Source organism: Caenorhabditis elegans, chromosome II (genome assembly GCF_000002985.6).
Source record: "Caenorhabditis elegans chromosome II".
Taxonomy (NCBI): domain Eukaryota; kingdom Metazoa; phylum Nematoda; class Chromadorea; order Rhabditida; family Rhabditidae; genus Caenorhabditis; species Caenorhabditis elegans.
In genome coordinates, this window is record NC_003280.10 from 4209378 (window position 1) to 4226925 (window position 17548).

Consider the following 17548-nt stretch of genomic DNA (forward strand, 5'->3'; position numbering starts at 1 on the left):
TCTCTGGTTTTGTTCCCATTCCTCCCCTTTTGTTATTCTCTCTCCCCATTCATTGTGCCGCCACCGAGCGCTTTCCACAATGTCTTATTTCTTATCATAATAAACTAATAATTTAGCACATAACTCGTTCGTGTTGTACTTTATCACCGACCAGTATAATTGAAACACAACGAGTAAAGCCAAACCTTTACTTTAATTAGATTTTTTAAAGAAAGATTTCATGGAAGAAAGTATCGAATTTCGTAGAAAATGCTCTTGATTTTCACTTTCAGCGCAATTTTCAAAACTAAAACTTCAGCAATTCGAGAATGACCATGACTTTTAGATCGTTGGAATTGATTTGGTCAGGATCACATCATCTTTGCTTGCCAACGTTCTACCCGACCTCAGAGACCTTTTAGATATAATGTTAGTCGGACAGAAGCTCGAGGGAGAAATGGCAAATTTTGTGAATTTTCAGCAGGCTTTCTTCCGTAACAATGACATTTGGTAAGCGTAAATAATTTTTATGTATGTTAAGTTAATGTGATAACCCGAACTTAAGTATCAAGAAATTAATTTCTAATATTTTTCCAGGGTTGGTGACATATTGGCCGTTGGAACCAATCAAGCTGTCATTGAGATAGTTGGTAAAAAAATCATCATCAACGTCTCGGCTATTGAAGCCTAATTCCTGAAGAATTCCAATGTTCTCTTTTCACCAAAGTCAAATTCCATCACATTCCAAAAAAAATCTAATAATAATTTCAAAAAAAAAGTATGTATTTCCTCTTCACTCTAATCAGACCTATTTATTCCTATCATTTATTTTCACTTATCAAAATTTCTGTCCCTCTTTTTTCGTTGTTCCACTTTTCGGTAATTTATTACTCATGTAAAATTCAAAATTGCAATATCTAACTATTTTTATGTTCACTCTCATGTGCTTCTCTTCTTTTTGTTTTCACTGGAGGTTTTATTAATGCGGCACACGCCATCTTTTTTCTTTCATAAAATTTAATAGCACAAGTTTCAGCTCAATTCGTTAAAATCAAAACACGTTACGACTCTCACAATCAGAGCAATATTTGCGTTCTTCTCATGGCATAACCAGGTTGAGACGCGAGTTATGAAAAAAATTCCCTATAATTTAATTGAAAATTTTTAATATAAGAAATTGTGAATAACAATAGTTTCAAAATATCATGAGGGTTACGATCTGATTCTTCAACTTCAAAGGATCACAAGGGTCCTCACTTACAATCTGGTTCTAATGATGACTGAAAATGTCATATGAAATGATCATGGAACAATTGGCCCGATAACCGATATCCCAGAACACGTAGGAATTGACCCTTCTGCTTATTTTTCTCTGTCTTTTAACTTTGCGTTGAATCCAACGTACATACTTGAATAAATATATACCGTATTTCCTCTATTAGTCTTGCATGCAAGACTAATAGAGGCTGCAAGACTAATTTTCGATTGATCCGTAGGGGTGCAAGACTAATAGGGGTGCAAGACTAATAGAGACTGCAAGACTAATAGAGACTGCAAGACTAATAGAGGAAATACGGTAGATGGTTTAGACATAAATATAACTCTACCTTATGCAAAGTGTTTAGTAAAGAGATATTGTTATGGAAAGAGATAGGAGACTACCTTCCCATACTATAAAAACTTTTGAAATTTTTTTGAGAAGTTTCATTACGAATAAAACAAAATAATCTGGATCAGTAAGTCTTATTTTAAAATGCATTTTTGTTTGATGAATTTTCAATTGTGGTTTTTGCTCTTACTAGCCAGGACGTGGCAGTAGGAGACTCCACGTCGATCAATTTTTGCTACAGGGTGAATTCTGCAATGTGTTACGCATATGTGCTCCACCAAACAACTCATTCAGTCCCCGTTTTGAATGAATCCATTGCATCGATCCAAATTTGAGCGTCCTAGTTTGCTTCTGAATCAAAGTTTTTATCAAGTTCTGTTATATATGTATATATATATATATATATATATATATATGTCGTTATTTTTTCAATTACTTTATTTTTCAGCTCTCAAAAATATGTCCACCTGTTCAACATTTGAATTTTGGAATCTATTGCCTGAGGAAATGAAGTTGGAGTGCATCAAGAATATGTCATTGATAACTCGGTAGGTCCATTGTTTTTTTTTTTTGGTTAAACAATTTTCGATCACAAGAGGCTGTATATTTTTGCTTAAAATTTATATTTTTTTAACTAATAAAGATAATGACAAAGTATTTAAAATGAAAATTTCATGACTAAATAAATCACTTAATTAAATGACAAAGAAACTAATTTAATTTTTAACAGATGCCTCTTGCGAAGTACAAGTCAGACTGAACGACGGCTTGTAAATTCACAAAAAATACATCTGCACTGTGTATTAGCAGACGACAGACACATTCACGATCTGTTTGTCGCCTATACAGTTCATTCCACTGATGAGAGAGGGATAGGCACAGGATTTGAAAGCGTTCCAAATGGAATTGCAATGCTTTCTTCCATTCTCCAAATCTCAATAGTGCGACTATTTGTGACACAAACTGGTAAGCCTAGAATATCGTATATTCTCTATTAGTGCGGCAGTCTCCAGTCCGTAATAGTGCGGAACCCCTACTTTTTGTTTGCGAAAGCCACCTCAAATATTTGATTACTCCAATGGTATCCTTGTTCATTCTTCAATAATTTCTCACAAATTTTCACTGTAACATCGCATTTCAGTGTCTTTCAGTACAAAATACAAAATTTTCATTAATTTTCACATGAAATATGAGGTTTTATGAAGGAATTTTGAGGTTACTACTCTCGAAAGTAATGACCTCAAAATATAAATTAGTTATCGATAATTAGTACGGCAGTCTCCAGTAGTCCAGCAGTCTCTAATAGTGCGCAAGTCTCGGAAGGCCCGGAAATTTGTGCGGCATGCCGCACTAATATGGAATGTACGGTAAATAGCAATAATATCTAACTTTGAATTCACCTCAGGCGTTAGCAGCGGTGTCCTATTTTCTTTTTACAATAATTGAAGACATTTTGTGGCACATTTACCACACAAGTACCTTATTCAAGTTTCCAGACCAAAACAAGAATGCGATTGCCAGTTTAATTGCTGGACCATCGACAAAATATCACATAACCAGATTCCGAGGTTTTATAACTTCAGAAAATGTATCATTTTTTGAAAAATGCGCCGATGATTGCTTTGAAGACATTCGAATTGTTTCTGACGGTGGTACTACTTTCCCGGTAGCTCTGTTCTTACAATATCCTTCAGTAAGATTCTATTTTGTAAAGGACCATGTTTTCCAATTTTTTTCAGCTCAAAAAGGTGAGAAAATGGTCACTCAGTTTGAGACTTTTTCCGGATTTGGGACAAGCGGTGTGTCGAAGATGGATCAACACGGATGCCGAAGTTGATTCTACAATGACGTTCAAAACTGAAGGATACGAAACACTAGATAGTTTTGTCGCGGAATTACAGGATTTTGTAATGTGCGTAGTGTTTTTTCTTTTGCTGTGGCAACTGTCGGATTACTGTAGAATTACTGTAGTTCTGGAAACATTGAGCTTTTGAAGAGGCATTGAAGCTACTCCTACAGTCCCGCCACAGTAGCTCGACAGTACCCCAATACTACATGTTCTGCCATCAACTTTTTCTTCTAGCTCTACAGTAATCCTACAGTGCTGGTTGTGTTTGATTCGTGGAATCACAGTTGTATTTTCATGTTTAAATAGTCAAAACTGATGTGGCAGTTTTGAGAAGCCCTTACAAAATTTCTTGACAAAATTAAGTTTACAGAGTCGAACATACCAACACAGTCGTACGGATCCAGATGGAAAATCCCGAAAAACACGTTGTTCTAACAGCCAAGTGGTATCCTCGTAATCTTGCTGGAACTCTCTTTGGATACGGCACTCTTAAGATTGTTCCGGCAGATTTAGCAGTTTAACATTTTTAACAATTTGATTTAATTTTTTTGCCATTCGTTATCTCTGAGCTTCCAATTTCACCCATTTCTTCTTTTTTGTTGATAATTTTCAGTTTAATAAAAGTTGATAAACGGTTAGAAGTTCTCGTTTCTTGTGACTGGAATTCAGAAATTTAAGAAATTCCAAACTTTCTTTGAGTTGAGTCTACACCTTTGAAGTATTGCAGGAACACAAGAGGAGGCATTTTTTATTGTGTTTATAAAAGAGTTGAACTTTAAAATTCCCGTATACTATTTCCTTTTATGTTCAGGTACCGGTTTTCTATGACAAATATCAGCAGTTTGTATGGGGTTTTATAGATGTGTGTTCAGATACTTTTGGATATTATAAGTGCAAACGAGTGCAGTACGGCCGGTGAGGAAATGATTAAAAACCATTCCTATGGTGCTAAACATCCACCTGTCGTAACAAAATTTTTTTGTTTAAAGTTTTAAAAATTTTTTATTGACAGGTCATTTTTGAAACAAAATTTTAAAAAAATTTCAAATTTTTTTTGGAAAATTTTACTATGATTTTTGACCATTTTAGCACTATAGGAAAGGTTTACAGAGTTCAGGATCCTGATGATCAAAAACCGCAAAAATATTATTCCTAAAAACGTTTACAGACAATAAAGTCCCGGCTTATGCTCATTTTTGAAGTTTTTGAAGGTAGCCAACAACTTCCGGGTAAACATATTGTTACATAGAACAGGAGTTTTTGTGAAAGTGGAATGTTTAAAATTTTAATGAAAATATTGTTCTAGCTCCCTTTGAATCAATTCATTAGTATTTGTTCAGCAGCAGTGAGACCGAAATCGACAAGTAGTTTTCCATTTCCTGATCAATTTTGAATGGAAAACTTGTAAAATTAATTAGTTTTGAGAACCGCGGGCATTTTTTTTTGGAACAAATGAAATACATCAAAAATTTGACGTAAAAGCAGAAAAACTATATAGATAGAATTGGTTAAAACCGTTTGAATAGAGTTTCAAAATTTTTAGGTATTATTGATTTTGAGTTGTAGTCTAGGTATACTCTAGTCAGGCGAGGTCTGCGTTGTAGGCAGGCAGGTACTTTTTTACCAAGTTGTAAGCTGTAAAAACCTCTAGACAATAAATAAGAATTTCCGATTATTGAAATATTTCAAACAAATTGAAATTTTTCCGACTAGAATTTTAATTCCAAAAAAATGTGTTTCTAGATAATTTTATGGAAAACAATTTTTATATCACAGTTATGTGATTTTCGACCGAAAATTATATCAAACTTTGATCAAAATTTCTTCAAAAATAAAATGAATTGCAAGAACAAAAAGAAAGAAGACCATCGGAAGTCTCATTCTCAATATTATTTCGCACATTAAACCGTCCGTTCTGATGGTTTTATGATCATTGTTTTGGCATTTGGCCGCCCCCCTGGTCTTCTGTGTCTCGTTTCAGGCGGAAAATATTGAATGAAATTGGGGATAGTTATTCGAAATTCATATAATGTTCACTTTCTATTATTATTGTTATCCCGTTTCTTTTTCTGTGTGTACATATATGTTTGTACATTGTGTATCACTTTCACTGTCACCTTATCATATCATCATTTTAAAGATTGTTTTTTTTTGTTGAATATTTGGGTCAGAAATTGATTTCTTTTAATATATGTTTCATTATAACAACCTTTAAAAAATATTTTCAACAATCCTATTTTTCTATTTGTTTCTCATTTTTTTAAAATAAACGTCGATGCAAATTTTATGATTTTTTCAGTCTAAAGTTAAAAATTAACCGAAAAATTTAGAACTCAGGTAGGCACGTAGGGATTTGATGCAGGTCGGGGCACGCTGTATTTAAGTGTAACGTTCTTCGAGAATTTTTTTTTCTTAAATTTGGTCTCAAATTCTTAAAAAAAGTTTAGACTTTTACCGATTCAAATATGTAGTTTTTAATCTGAAAATTACAGAAGTCAAAGTTCCAAACCCTAACCCAAATGCCAATTATAATTTACGAGTTCATGTTCATTTTTTCCTTTAGAAAATCCTTAATAATCCCAAAAAAATCACAAACCCCGCCTTTTTTTTTTCAATTTTCCGTTTCTCCTTTGCCACCCACATTATTCGTTTTGTTCCTCGTTGTTCAATTTTCTCTCTTTTCCCATCATTTTTGTGATCGCCTTTCACAATTGTTTTTGAGTTTGGAAATGTTTTATTTATCATTTTGATAAATGTTAAATATTTCCGAAAATTAATAGCAAAAAAAACTTGAAATTTCCAGATGGTGCTTCTGGATACGGGAACAAAAAATGTGATACGACTATCAGTTTCTTTTATGCTTTTGTTTTTTGCATATATGAGTCAAGAGTTTATACAGGAGCCGTTAATAGAAGAAGAGCACCGAAGAGGAGGAAATATTGATCCTCATGCCGGATATCATAGGTAAGTTGTGAGCAGGCGTCAGCAGGCGTCAGCGGGCGTCAGCGGGAGTCAGCGTACGAGTTTTGTACTGTATGTTTGCTTCAAACGTTGCAAAATCAAAGAAGCAATGTTCATAAACAATTTTTGTGAAACTGCGAAAATCTCAGGGGATAATCTCCAAAACTCACTCACTTTTTTTTTGGTAAAAAAGCAGTTGCAGAAAAATTGTTCTTTTGGTTTTTCTTTTCAATTTTAGTTCAAAGTTCAAACATAATAGGTTCGTGTGTACGTAGGCAGGCATTTTGGCAGGTTTGCCTATCACTTGCCTGCCTACCTACTCGCCTGCCTACTTAAAATATTTTAATACCAAAAAGTTCAATGCAAACATATTTTCAACTCTAGAAATTTGAACATTTGCATAATCTATCGGTCATCTCGTTTTTATAGTAATTGGGAAGTCTACGGTTTTAATCTGATTATCAAAACAATACTAACACCAGAGATCATAACGGGTCACAATTTGTAGAAATATCAACAAGCTCTATGAATAGGGTCAACATGATTTCAAATTGCTTATTTTCAGTTTCGCGATTCTCTACTTCTTCTTCACCATTGCCTGCCTACTGATTGCTCCAGTGGTTGACTTGATAACTGCGAAATGGTCGATGGTTGTTGGATTCTTCACGTACATTGCATTTCAGTTGGGATTTCTTGAATTGAACAGTGCATACCTGTACACCACATCGGCTCTTTTGGGAATTGGAGCAGCTTGTGAGTTTTTTGAAGTTTTGGCTGAAGTACTTTACTTTGGTAGTAAATATCTCGGTTCATTTTGGAGATATCAAAACATTTTCAACTATGGAACTATAGAAAAAGAAATTTTGAATATTTTCTCAGTTGAGAACTTTTTGATATAAAAAAGGAGAATTGAGATATAGGCTGACAAAGAAATTTCAGTCCTTTGGGTTGGTCAAGGAAAGTACCTCACGGAAAATTGCACAAGTGAGACTATCGAACGCAACACTGCTCTAATGTGGCTCATTTTCAAATTCAGGTATGTTTTACTTAGCCTAACATCTAACAAATTATATAATTTCAGCCTCCTAGGCGGCGGGGTCTTCCTTTACTTCATGTTCCAGGATCAAACTATGCACGAGCTGGTGCTAAGTGGAGATGTAAATTTTTCAGTTAAAAATCTATACTGAATATTCAAATTTTAAGTTCAAAATCTTTGTCTACGTGTTCTGTTCCATCTCGGTAGTTGCTGCAGTCAATACTGCATTCCTTCCAGCGCCGGCGTATGTACCAGAGAAGAGGGAAGCAGTTACATTAGCCGGAACATTGAGTTGGTCCAAACTTTTTGAGTTTTACGTTACTTTTACGTTAGTGATTTGCAGAAGTAACATTCCGGTTAATCCGTCAAACTCCGATGCTCCTGCTAGCGTTTATTTTCTTGTACACCGGGTTCTCCAGGTCGTTTTGGATTGGTAGGCAGGCACATAGGCTTCATCTCAAACCTTACAGCAATCTACCCGACCTACTTCATCTCAAACCTTACAGCAATCTACCCGACCTGCATCAAATTCACCTCCAAACTCGGAGAAAACACCACAAAACTTCTAGCAATTAGTGGAATTGCAACCGGGATTGGGCAAATTGTAGCTGGTGGAATATTTTCAGTACTCGGAAAACGTGTCAGAATACTCGGAAAAGATATGATTGTAGTGATTGCTTGTGTACTTCATTTGATATGTTTTGTATTGATTTATCTGTTCTTCCCATATGATGCACCACTACGTCCTACACAGAATGTTGGGATTTTTGAGCCAAAGTTTGTATTTTTTGGGAATTTTTAAGTTGAACAATTATGGATTTTTCAGTGCCTACATTGCAATATTCTGCTCTGGGCTTCTTGGTTTCGGCGATGCAATTATTCAGACTCAAGTCTACTCGTTCCTCTGTGACGGGTACTCTGAAGAATCGTCTCACGCATTTGCTCTATTCAAGTTCTACAGTGTAAGTTTCAACTTGAAGGGTCTGTCTAGGCTCATATATACTAAATTTCAGGCCATATCCTCCACAATAGCTTTCTTCGTATCAAAATACTTTACCTTGGCCGGTCATCTTCTACTTTATGGAGCTTTTGCCATTCTATCAGCCATCGCAGCAGTCATGGCTCAAAAGCTATATTTCCACAAGACACGGCATTTCTTTCAAGGTTTGTTTTATTTTTTGACAACCTAGCGGCTTGCCTACCTATCTGCCTACCTACCTACAGCCTGCCTACAACCTTAATATTTCAGAAAACACAAAAATCCACCCTGCCATCGAATCTGAGCCAATAAAAATTCAAATCAGTGAGAGCGGATCAACGATAGAGTCTTCGGAGAAAACGGAAAGAAAAATTACTGATTTAAATTGATTTTTTTTTGCATTTTCTGAATAATACTTTGACATAATTGATATTAATAAATAATACTCGAAACTTTATCAGACTCCACCTATATTCTGACACTACAACCTGTACGGTGTCTGCAATATTTGACCAATTTTGGAAAAAAATGTTGCTTGTTTCACAAATATGAAATTTTCCACGTAGCGTCCGGAATGTTAATCCCTATTTTTTATACGTTTTTTTACAGTTATGTTCTGTGATTGAGAGTCACGACGCCAAAATAGTTACTTTAACCGTACATATTTCCGCCCTGTGATACTACAAAAAGCGAAACAATTTTTTTAAACAATATTTATTGAATTTTTTCTGACTCTTCAATTAATAACAACACTAATTATTTGATCCGTTCATAGACTTTTCCCATCTGTTTCCATATTTCAACACTATTTTTATCACCAGTATTTTCCAGATACCTTTATTAAAAGTAATAAATAATGTTCAAAACTTTACATCAGACCCCACCCATATTCCAGCACTATATATTGCGTGTCAATTCTCGGCGGACAAAAAAAAATGCAATGTTTAACTAGAAGAACACATTCTTTTGAAACTTCTTTGGTATTACCTTTAGTGTATTTTTTCCTCTTTTCTTCTTTTTTTTCAAGTAAAAAAATTCCACAATTATTGGAGTGTGTAGACTTGAGTAACATTTCTGCTTCACAAGCGACCTACGCCAGCACAAAAAAAAGTAGGCTGCAGCCAGCAACGAAAGGCACGTCGTTGGCAAACAGGCATGATATGTAGGCAGGAAAGCAGGCGTAGGCAGGTAGGCATGGTGTGCCTGTCTAGCCTGAAAATAGAGTCTCCTGGCCTTTTTTCACAATTTTTCAATTTTCTTCCAAAATGTAAACATTTGAACCTTTTGGGGTTCTATGATATGCAAATATTGTCAGTTGTGGGAAACTGTTTGGAATTTACAGTTCAAACAGTTTTGTAACTTTTTTCTGGAATTTTTCTTTCATTCATTGTCAGATTTTTTTCCATAATTTTTTGTCTTAAACGTTCCTAATTGTTTTCCCTTTTGTTCTCCGATTCTTTGAACAATAAAAACATTTTTAAAACCCCATTCAAAAGGAAAAGTTTATATTAAAAAGGTTTCAGTTTTTGTGTGACGTTTAACTTTTCCATTTTATAAAACATTTCAATATCAGGTGCTTGAAATCAAAATGAAGATCTCCACTGAGACCACAAATGTGCTCCGGCTCTCCATCTCCATTGTGATCCTGTTCTCAGCTGTCCTAGCCCATGAATTTATTATGGAACCGCTGATCGCCGCGTTGGCAACAGCTGGACGTGGTGGAATTGAACATCGCGATGGGTATCTGGCACTTTGTTTGATCTACTTTTTCAACACAATTAGCTGCTTTTTTGCTCCATATGTGGTGTCCAAGCTCTCGGGGAAATGGGCGATGGTTGCTGGTATGATGACGATTATTATTGTCCATGTAAGCAGGTTTTTGCAGGCGTAGGCGCATTCTTAAGATGGTTTTCGGTCAGGTAGTACCATCAGGAAGTTCGCCAAATTTTTGATCAGTTTTCTCCAACGAATATGAAAATTACCCAATTGCCTTGTAGAATTGACGCAAATCAACTCGCATTCATTTTTAGTACCCCAGATGAATTTGAGTTTATGATGTCAATTATTGCGTGTCACTTTCTGCAAATTTTAGTAGAGCTTCAGAGAATAATGTTTTAAAAGTTATGAAAATGAAAAAAACAGGGTATTAAAAATTAAAAATTATTCCAGCCAGTAGTATTTTTAAAAATTTTCAGAGCTCGTATTTTCTTCCAAATCGATATTTCATATTAATAGCTTCAAGTATTGGTGGATTCGGAGCAACATGTAAGTCTTACATTTTCTTTTTTTCACTATTTTTGCCTAACCTACGAATATCCACTTTTGGAGCTATTTGAGAAGTAGACTTTCGAGCTCAAATTCTTGTTCCTTGAATTTGGCAATAGAGCGCATTTGCAACATCTCTATTTTCACGTGGTGTCAGAGTGTCTACTTTCGGCTTGATCTACGTAAATCTACGAAAAATGCGGGAAAAGAGACGCAGAGTTCTCAGCTGATTTCTCATGGTTAAGAACGCGCTGACGTCACATTATTTTGAGCAAAAAAACCCCCACATTTTTTGTAGATCAAAACGTAAGTCAGGCACCACATGTACTTTTCAGTTATCTGGGTCGGCCAGGGACAATACATCATTGAAAATGTGTCTGATGAGAATCGAGAGAAGAACACCTCCATCCAGTGGGCCCTCTACAAAATGAGCCTGATAATCGGTGGAATTTTCTTCTTTTTCTATTTTCAAAATGAGCCAATTGAAGCAATTGCTAAAAATGGGCAGGTGAGCTTAAGCAGATTTTTTTTTGAAAATTTTCTGAAATTATTTCAGATGGAAAAATTCTTCATGGTTTTCCTGGCCTGTATTGTGATCTCCATCATAAATACGTGCTTCTTGCCACAGAGTGAAATGTCTCGGAATCGAGTTTCTCAGCCATTTTTTCAAACAACTAGTGAGCCAAGTTAAACATTTGAAAATAATTTTAAATGTTCAGAAAACTGCTTCAAACTCTTGAAAACCCAAAGAATGATCTCCCTGGCAGTGTTCTTCTTCTACACAGGATTGGTCAGGTCTTTCTGGATTTGTAAGTTTGAAAATTTTTGCTGTATCAAAGTCCTACGTGCCTACGTGCCTATTTCACTATAAAAATGGGGAATCATCTAACCCCAATACACCATATTTTACGCGCAAATTTAAATTTCCAGCGATCTACCCATTCTGCATTAAATTCACATCGAACCTTGCCTCCAATACCACCAGAATCCTAACAATCGGAATGATTGTCACCGGCTGCGGTCAGGTTATCGGATCGATTTTTGTGGCAATAATTGGAAATAAAATTCGAAAATTTGGGCAACATGTTCTAATTCTTGGCGCCCTTATTTTGCATGTTATCCTATTTCTGATGATCTCTTTATCATTCCCAAATGATGCTCCACTTCATCATACTGATGGAAATGGCCCAGTGTTTCCGTTGAGGTTTTGTTTCTCATTGGAGCTCACTTGCAACCTGTTAAGCTTTCAGTGTCTACTTGGCTATGGCAATTTCTGCACTTTTGGGTTTCGGTGACGCAATTTTGCAGACCCAGATTTACTCGTATATCGCCAAATATTATCAGAGAGACAGTAGTAGTGTGTTTTCGATTTTCAGATTTTCAAGTGTAAGTTTTTTTCCAAATTTTCATGTTTGCTCTAATGAGATCCCAATCCTAGGGAATCGCTTCTACGGGAATATTCTTCGCTGCTCAGTACTTCTACCTGGTGCATCATATGATTTTGCTGACTATTTCAGCTCTTCTCGGGGGATTGGCTATTCTACAGTTTCATAGATCAGTTAAGAATATGTATCAGCAAAGTATTACTTGAAATGTTTAAAAAACAGAAGAAATAAATTTTTCAGAAGCCCCTGTCGTGGTTCTTTCGATTTCAAACGATGTTGGCCGCAAATCACAACAATCGGTCTCGCCTCTTCCATTGGTTGGAGTTTAATTTTTTGTTTTCAAGTTTTAATTTAAAAATTAGAATTTTGTTAATTTTAAATAAATGAATGAACAAAAAGAAAAATACGGTAATTCTCGTGCGTCTCTTATAGGCAGTGGGCTTTCTGATTTGAAAATGATTTGAAGCCCGTAAACTGCAAAGTTTATTCGACTGACTGAAAAGAGTCAGCAGAGAAATGGTAGTGTCACATTCAAATTATACTACTGTGATGAAGCATCTGACCCTATTCCTCTGGAAATTCCGGACGTTTTTAATTCAACAGCATGTCCTGTTGGGGAACAAATTGTAGATTGCTGGTATCTGAATGAGATTCTGAAAATCCCCGAGGAACCGTCGAGAAATCCGTTCGGAGATACTATTGTCTGGTATGGAAAGAGCTTTCAATTCAGAAACTCGTGGAATAATCGACAAATAAACTTCCAACTTTTTTATTCTCTATGTTATCTGAGAAAGTTTTTCGAAGCAAAAAATGGAAAGATGAAAACTGGATTTTTACGGCATTTCAAGGATCTTATCAATTGAAAAACAAGAATCAAATTTTTTGTATTATTTCTATTGATAACACTGCAATTTTTACTGGAATAAATTTTTGTAGAAGCCCCTGTCGTGGTTTTTTTTCGATTTCAAGCAACGTTGGTCGCCAATCTCAATCGGTTGAAATTAAATTTTTTTCACATTTCAATTTAATAATTAAATTTTTTAGTATTTCTCGAGTAAATGAGTGAACTGACAAAACTATGCTTGCAACCCTGAGAGTTGTTGCGGGACCCAGTAATTAACCACGATTATGCGCCTTTAAATAAGCTACGGTACTTTTTTTTTTTTTTTTGAAAATAAAGTCTAAATGATCAATTTTTAACGGATCTGGCAATTTGAAACAAATTATTTGCCGAAAATTGACGAAATATTAACTTTAAAACTGATAATTTCGAGCTTAAAAGCATTTAAACCCAAAATTAAGATTTTCGCGGCAGAACCCAAATCAACAAGTGAGCGGTGAACCTTTAAATGAGGTACGGTGATTCCATGTTTTGAATTTCAAAAATCGAAATTTGAATTTATGTTCCCAAAAATCTTGTTTTTTCGTTTTATTTCTGGATATTATTTTTTGAAATCACTATTAAAAAAATTGGCGAAATATTTTCTAACATTTTGAGCCAAAATATTTATTTTTTCGCCCGATTTATCAACATTTCGTCGAAAAATGAAGCTTTTCTCATTTTGCGCCAGCATACGAAAAAGCCTGTAATACATTTAATCGGCAACTTAAGACTAGTTAATTTGCGTTAAAAATTGGATAAATCGTTTATTTCAGCGCTTACATCGGAAAAAAACGTATTAATTTATTTAATTTCGGCTCATTGAGAAAAATCAGTTTTTAATTTTTCTTTCGTTTTTCAACTCTTAAATTGCTCGATTTTTGCCTCAAATGCGAAAAAATAGTTATTAAAATTCAAATTTTTCTCTTCGTGGCGGGACCCAAATCGCCAAGTGAACTGTCAAACATCTCAATTTAAATTGATTTTCAGAAGATGTGCTCCCTAAATGAGCTGATAACGGGTATTAAAGAACTCCCGGAGCCAGATCTCACTGCCAGTCGACTGATGGATGCAGCAGCTGATTATGTGCCTTTGAAGGTAGTTATAATTTCGAAAAAAAAAAATCTAATTTTCCAAAATAAAAACCACATTTTTCCAGCTTCGAGGACATATTGACGCCAAAGATATCAACAGTAGTCCTAAAACATTGGAAAATGGCGGAACTGAATTCTTCCAGGCACTCATCGATATCACACATCCTAGACTCAGTGGGTAGCTAGGGAATTTTCAAATTTATATTATTATTAAATATCAAATAAAATAAATTACAGGATTATATGGATCTGGAAAAGAACTCGCCGAGAATGTGAGAATCCACAGAAACTTTCCGACAAGTCATGTAAACTTCAAATTGTATCCTACAGAGCCATTTTTTATAACAGATTTGACTTTTTGATTCATGATTTATTTGAGTTATTTTCAGAGATCCCCGATAATTTATAAAAGTCTTGACAATAATCAGTATATCTACAAGACGGACGTTTTCATCATTATTCAGAACATTTGTGGTTACCGAAAAGATTCCACGGTAACATTTTATATTAGGATGAAATCAAATCAAAATAGTTAATTTCTTCGTTTTTCAGAATAATATTATAGAACTCAACAGATTTCTCGAAGTGATGTATCTGAAAGCACGAGAGGAGACGAGTCGAAAATATTTGGAATTTGTGCGTTTTGATGCGGATTCGTTTCGAAAAATCGAGAAAAAATTCGAGAAATTCAATCAAGGAGCATGTTTCGTTGATAGGGTATGTTTTAGACTCAAAAATTGACAAGTTTTGAGATTTTCCCATAGCAATTTTTCAGGAAATGGAGAACTTATCCAGTCGCTGGAACAAAGGAACTCAAATGGAGACCATCTTCCAATCGTTCAAGAGCTTGATTCCAGTGAAATGAAGTGATTATCAGTACATGATTCTTCGCAATTTTGTGGTTTATCTTTACGGATCAACTGACCCTGAATTTCGAATTTTACCTCTGGAGCTCTACAAATTCGAAAAATGGCTGGAGATTTTTCAAAAAGTTTTTGAGGAGTATCCAGAATTGTTCTCTCCGGTGAGAACTGATAATAATGTTTGAAATCGACGTGAAAATGCGCTCCGCCCGCGAACCATGGGTCTCGTTAGGTTTTTGGCGGCAAAACCGTAAATTGAAAATATTTAAATTTATGTCTCTGTCGCCAAATACCTAATGAGACGTTATCAACCAAAAATTAGTTAAATTTAATGATGAAAATGCTAGAAAAGATGCGATTGCGCTGGAGGAGGTTATGGAGAAATATGGAGATCAAGTGAAATCCATTGAGTTCATTCAACATCCGATCCAAAGAGCCAAGCACAAAGCTGTACCGATTGAAGACTTGAAGCCTGGAAGCTACTGTATTCTAGCCGTGGATGCGCTTTTCGAGCTTTTCAATGAGATTATTTGGGGTTCGAGAGTTTTCGAAAAGCATAAAGTTCCCAAAATTATTGAATATGTTTTGAAGATTCCGACTCTGCTCTTCAAGTCTGAGCTTGTATGTTCATATTATTGCTACACAGAATTTAATGGCAATCATTTTTTTTTATTTACAGAGATTCCCACATTTCATAAAAACTGCCCATCTTCATAGATTACTGGCGTCGTTCGAAGTTTCACTTTCGAGCTTTCACTTTCCTGCAAATCCAGTGAAAGAAGTCAGAAACGCAAAGGCTGATCATGGATTTACTCTTCAAAATTTGAAAAACGAGCTGACATACTTGGGACTCACGGAAACGTTCCCAGACATCACCGATTATGCGGAAATCGCGTACAATGAAGTGATGAGGGTCAAGAAGGAGATGCTCTTGAGAACTTGTGATCTCTTCGATGCCATCGAGCACTGCCAACTGCTGTGTATCTTCAATAGATCACCATTTGTAATTTTTCGAAGCCATTTTCCGACTATAACATTCAAATTTTCAGCTGAAGCAGTTTCTCCATAATCAAAAGGCATGTCACCGTCTTGTCGGTCTACATTGTGATCTGTGTATCAAGGAAAAAGTGGAGAAAAGTGAGAACCAAGAAGCTTGGGATTTGGATGAAAGCAGCTCGACTAAGTCTCCAATCGACTGCAAAAAATGCTCTCAAACTCTCCAAACAATTGAAGACGTCAAAAAAGAGTTAAAAACTAGTCAGAACAAGGAAAACAAGATGAGAAAGAAAGTGTCAGAGCTGGAGAAGAAGCTGGATGTCGAGAATGTGCAGAATGAGCAGGAAGTCAAAGAGATGGAGGATGATCTGCGTGGAAAACAGGAAGAACTGAACATATTGAGAAAGTAATTACTTTTATTGGTTTTTTTAAATTTTGATCATTTAAATTTTTCAGCGATTCCCTCAAAGTCCATGATGTTTTGATGGAGATTGCCGACTTGAAGCAGAAGCATTCGAAATTGGAGAAACACGTGGAGGGACTGAAAGAAGAGAATTTGAAGTTGGTTTTACCCAGAAAAAACCCCTTAATTTTATCTAAAATTCTATAATTTCAGACAAGAAAGAAACTATAATCTCACACAATCCAATCTGGAAGCTAACCTGTCGAGTATGAGAGAAGGTCTTACTATGTGCGGTTTCTCACCCGTAAATTCAAATTTAACGTTTTTTTTTCTTTCCAGATTGCAGCAGTATACTGAAGAGCTTGAGCAGGAACGTCAGAAGTATCAAGAAATGCTGACGGCGAGATCCGAAGAAACTTCAGTTCAAGCTGAACCAGCTGGTGGCGAGGAGGAAATGCTCGATGTGACGAAACAAATCGAAGAGGCTAAAGAAGAGAAAATTCGTTTGAAAGCTGAACATGATGCCAATGAAAGAATAATTCAGCAACTTCTCGATAAATTGGCCAATTTTTCGTAATTCTTTGAAATTATTTTGATTTGTTTTCTGTTTTTGTTGTTGTTGAATGATTATCGTTGATAAATATTTTTGTTTTATTTATTTCTTACTGGCTTTTTTTATATGCAAAGATACAGCTCTAAACTTGAAAATTTTCACCAATGAGTCGTGCGCCTTTAAACGTGATACGGTATTCCACTTTTCGAAATTCGATTTTATGTTCCCAAAAATCGTATTGTCGTTTTATTGCTGGATTTTTTAAAATCACTACCAAGAAAATCGCCGAAAAATTTTCTAGCAATATGTTTATTTTTTTGTCCAATTCATAGAAATTCCGCCGAAAAAGCTAGTTTTTTTTTCAATTTCGTTCATTTCTGCGCTTACATGAGAAGAAAAACTTTTAAAATTATTTATTTTCGGCCATTTGGAATTGAAAAATCCGTTTTCACTAATCCATTCGTTTATCAACTTCTCAATTGCTCAAATTTTGCCTTAATTACAAAAACTAAGTGTTTAAATTTAAATGTTTTCTTTTCGCGGCGGGACCCAAATCACCAAGTGGGCCGTGCGCCTTTGAAGATACGGTAACCATGTTTCGAAATATTTCGAATTTATGTTCCCTAAAATCTTCGTTTCATTGTATTTCTGGTATTATTTTTTGCAATAATTATTGCGAAAGCTGTCGAAAAAATT

At 35.2% G+C, this 17548-nt stretch overlaps 5 protein-coding genes across 9 annotated transcripts; all 5 read left to right on the forward strand.

Moving 5' to 3' along the window:
- The first annotated feature begins 319 nt into the window (after positions 1-319).
- F31D5.6 (NfeD domain-containing protein) lies at positions 320-1008 on the forward strand. The gene is made up of 2 exons (NM_001393049.1): positions 320-489; positions 577-1008. The coding sequence occupies exons 1-2, from the start codon at positions 407-409 to the stop codon at positions 668-670; spliced, it is 177 nt and encodes a 58-aa protein (NP_001379677.1). The 5' UTR covers positions 320-406; the 3' UTR covers positions 671-1008.
- A 1027-nt stretch (positions 1009-2035) lies between these two features.
- F31D5.7 (F-box domain-containing protein) lies at positions 2036-4075 on the forward strand. The gene is made up of 5 exons (NM_001267157.2): positions 2036-2136; positions 2319-2554; positions 3085-3281; positions 3328-3500; positions 3808-4075. Exons 1-5 carry the CDS (start codon positions 2048-2050, stop codon positions 3956-3958), a joined length of 846 nt encoding a protein of 281 aa, NP_001254086.1. The 5' UTR covers positions 2036-2047; the 3' UTR covers positions 3959-4075.
- Positions 4076-6240: 2165 nt separating this feature from the next.
- On the forward strand, positions 6241-8864 carry F31D5.2 (UNC93-like protein MFSD11; the record flags this gene model as incomplete). The annotated part of the gene is made up of 10 exons (NM_062340.6): positions 6241-6401; positions 6964-7151; positions 7338-7434; positions 7480-7555; positions 7602-7725; positions 7778-7867; positions 7941-8211; positions 8261-8396; positions 8448-8598; positions 8684-8864. The coding sequence occupies 10 exons, from the start codon at positions 6241-6243 to the stop codon at positions 8800-8802; spliced, it is 1413 nt and encodes a 470-aa protein (NP_494741.2). The 3' UTR covers positions 8803-8864.
- A 1120-nt stretch (positions 8865-9984) lies between these two features.
- Positions 9985-12460, forward strand: F31D5.1 (UNC93-like protein MFSD11). Its single transcript, NM_001306573.2, has 9 exons — positions 9985-10280; positions 10609-10678; positions 11014-11186; positions 11235-11355; positions 11398-11487; positions 11609-11882; positions 11929-12064; positions 12117-12258; positions 12304-12460. Exons 1-9 carry the CDS (start codon positions 10002-10004, stop codon positions 12390-12392), a joined length of 1374 nt encoding a protein of 457 aa, NP_001293502.1. The 5' UTR covers positions 9985-10001; the 3' UTR covers positions 12393-12460.
- A 1467-nt stretch (positions 12461-13927) lies between these two features.
- On the forward strand, positions 13928-16961 carry C16A11.5 (the record flags this gene model as incomplete). 5 transcript variants are annotated; one of them, NM_062342.6, is made up of 12 exons in its annotated part: positions 13928-14041; positions 14103-14211; positions 14275-14356; positions 14427-14531; positions 14590-14754; positions 14813-15061; positions 15248-15521; positions 15580-15903; positions 15950-16302; positions 16353-16457; positions 16513-16587; positions 16639-16955. In NM_062342.6, the coding sequence occupies 6 exons, from the start codon at positions 15276-15278 to the stop codon at positions 16874-16876; spliced, it is 1341 nt and encodes a 446-aa protein (NP_494743.3).
- Between the last annotated feature and the right edge of the window lie 587 nt (positions 16962-17548).

What these genes read in the sequence shown, in the direction of transcription:
- F31D5.6 (NM_001393049.1), top strand. Translation starts at nt 407, where the DNA reads ATGTTAGTCGGACAGAAGCTCGAGGGAGAAATGGCAAATTTTGTGAAT. An exon ending in TTCCGTAACAATGACATTTG is followed by an intron (nt 490 to 576) that starts GTAAGCGTAAAT and finishes ATATTTTTCCAG; the next exon opens with GGTTGGTGACATATTGGCCG.
- F31D5.7 (NM_001267157.2), top strand. Translation starts at nt 2,048, where the DNA reads ATGTCCACCTGTTCAACATTTGAATTTTGGAATCTATTGCCTGAGGAA. An exon ending in TGTTCTTACAATATCCTTCA is followed by an intron (nt 3,282 to 3,327) that starts GTAAGATTCTAT and finishes AATTTTTTTCAG; the next exon opens with CTCAAAAAGGTGAGAAAATG. An exon ending in GAATTACAGGATTTTGTAAT is followed by an intron (nt 3,501 to 3,807) that starts GTGCGTAGTGTT and finishes TTAAGTTTACAG; the next exon opens with AGTCGAACATACCAACACAG.
- F31D5.1 (NM_001306573.2), top strand. Translation starts at nt 10,002, where the DNA reads ATGAAGATCTCCACTGAGACCACAAATGTGCTCCGGCTCTCCATCTCC. An exon ending in GCCATTTTTTCAAACAACTA is followed by an intron (nt 11,356 to 11,397) that starts GTGAGCCAAGTT and finishes TTAAATGTTCAG; the next exon opens with AAAACTGCTTCAAACTCTTG. An exon ending in TAAGAATATGTATCAGCAAA is followed by an intron (nt 12,259 to 12,303) that starts GTATTACTTGAA and finishes TAAATTTTTCAG; the next exon opens with AAGCCCCTGTCGTGGTTCTT.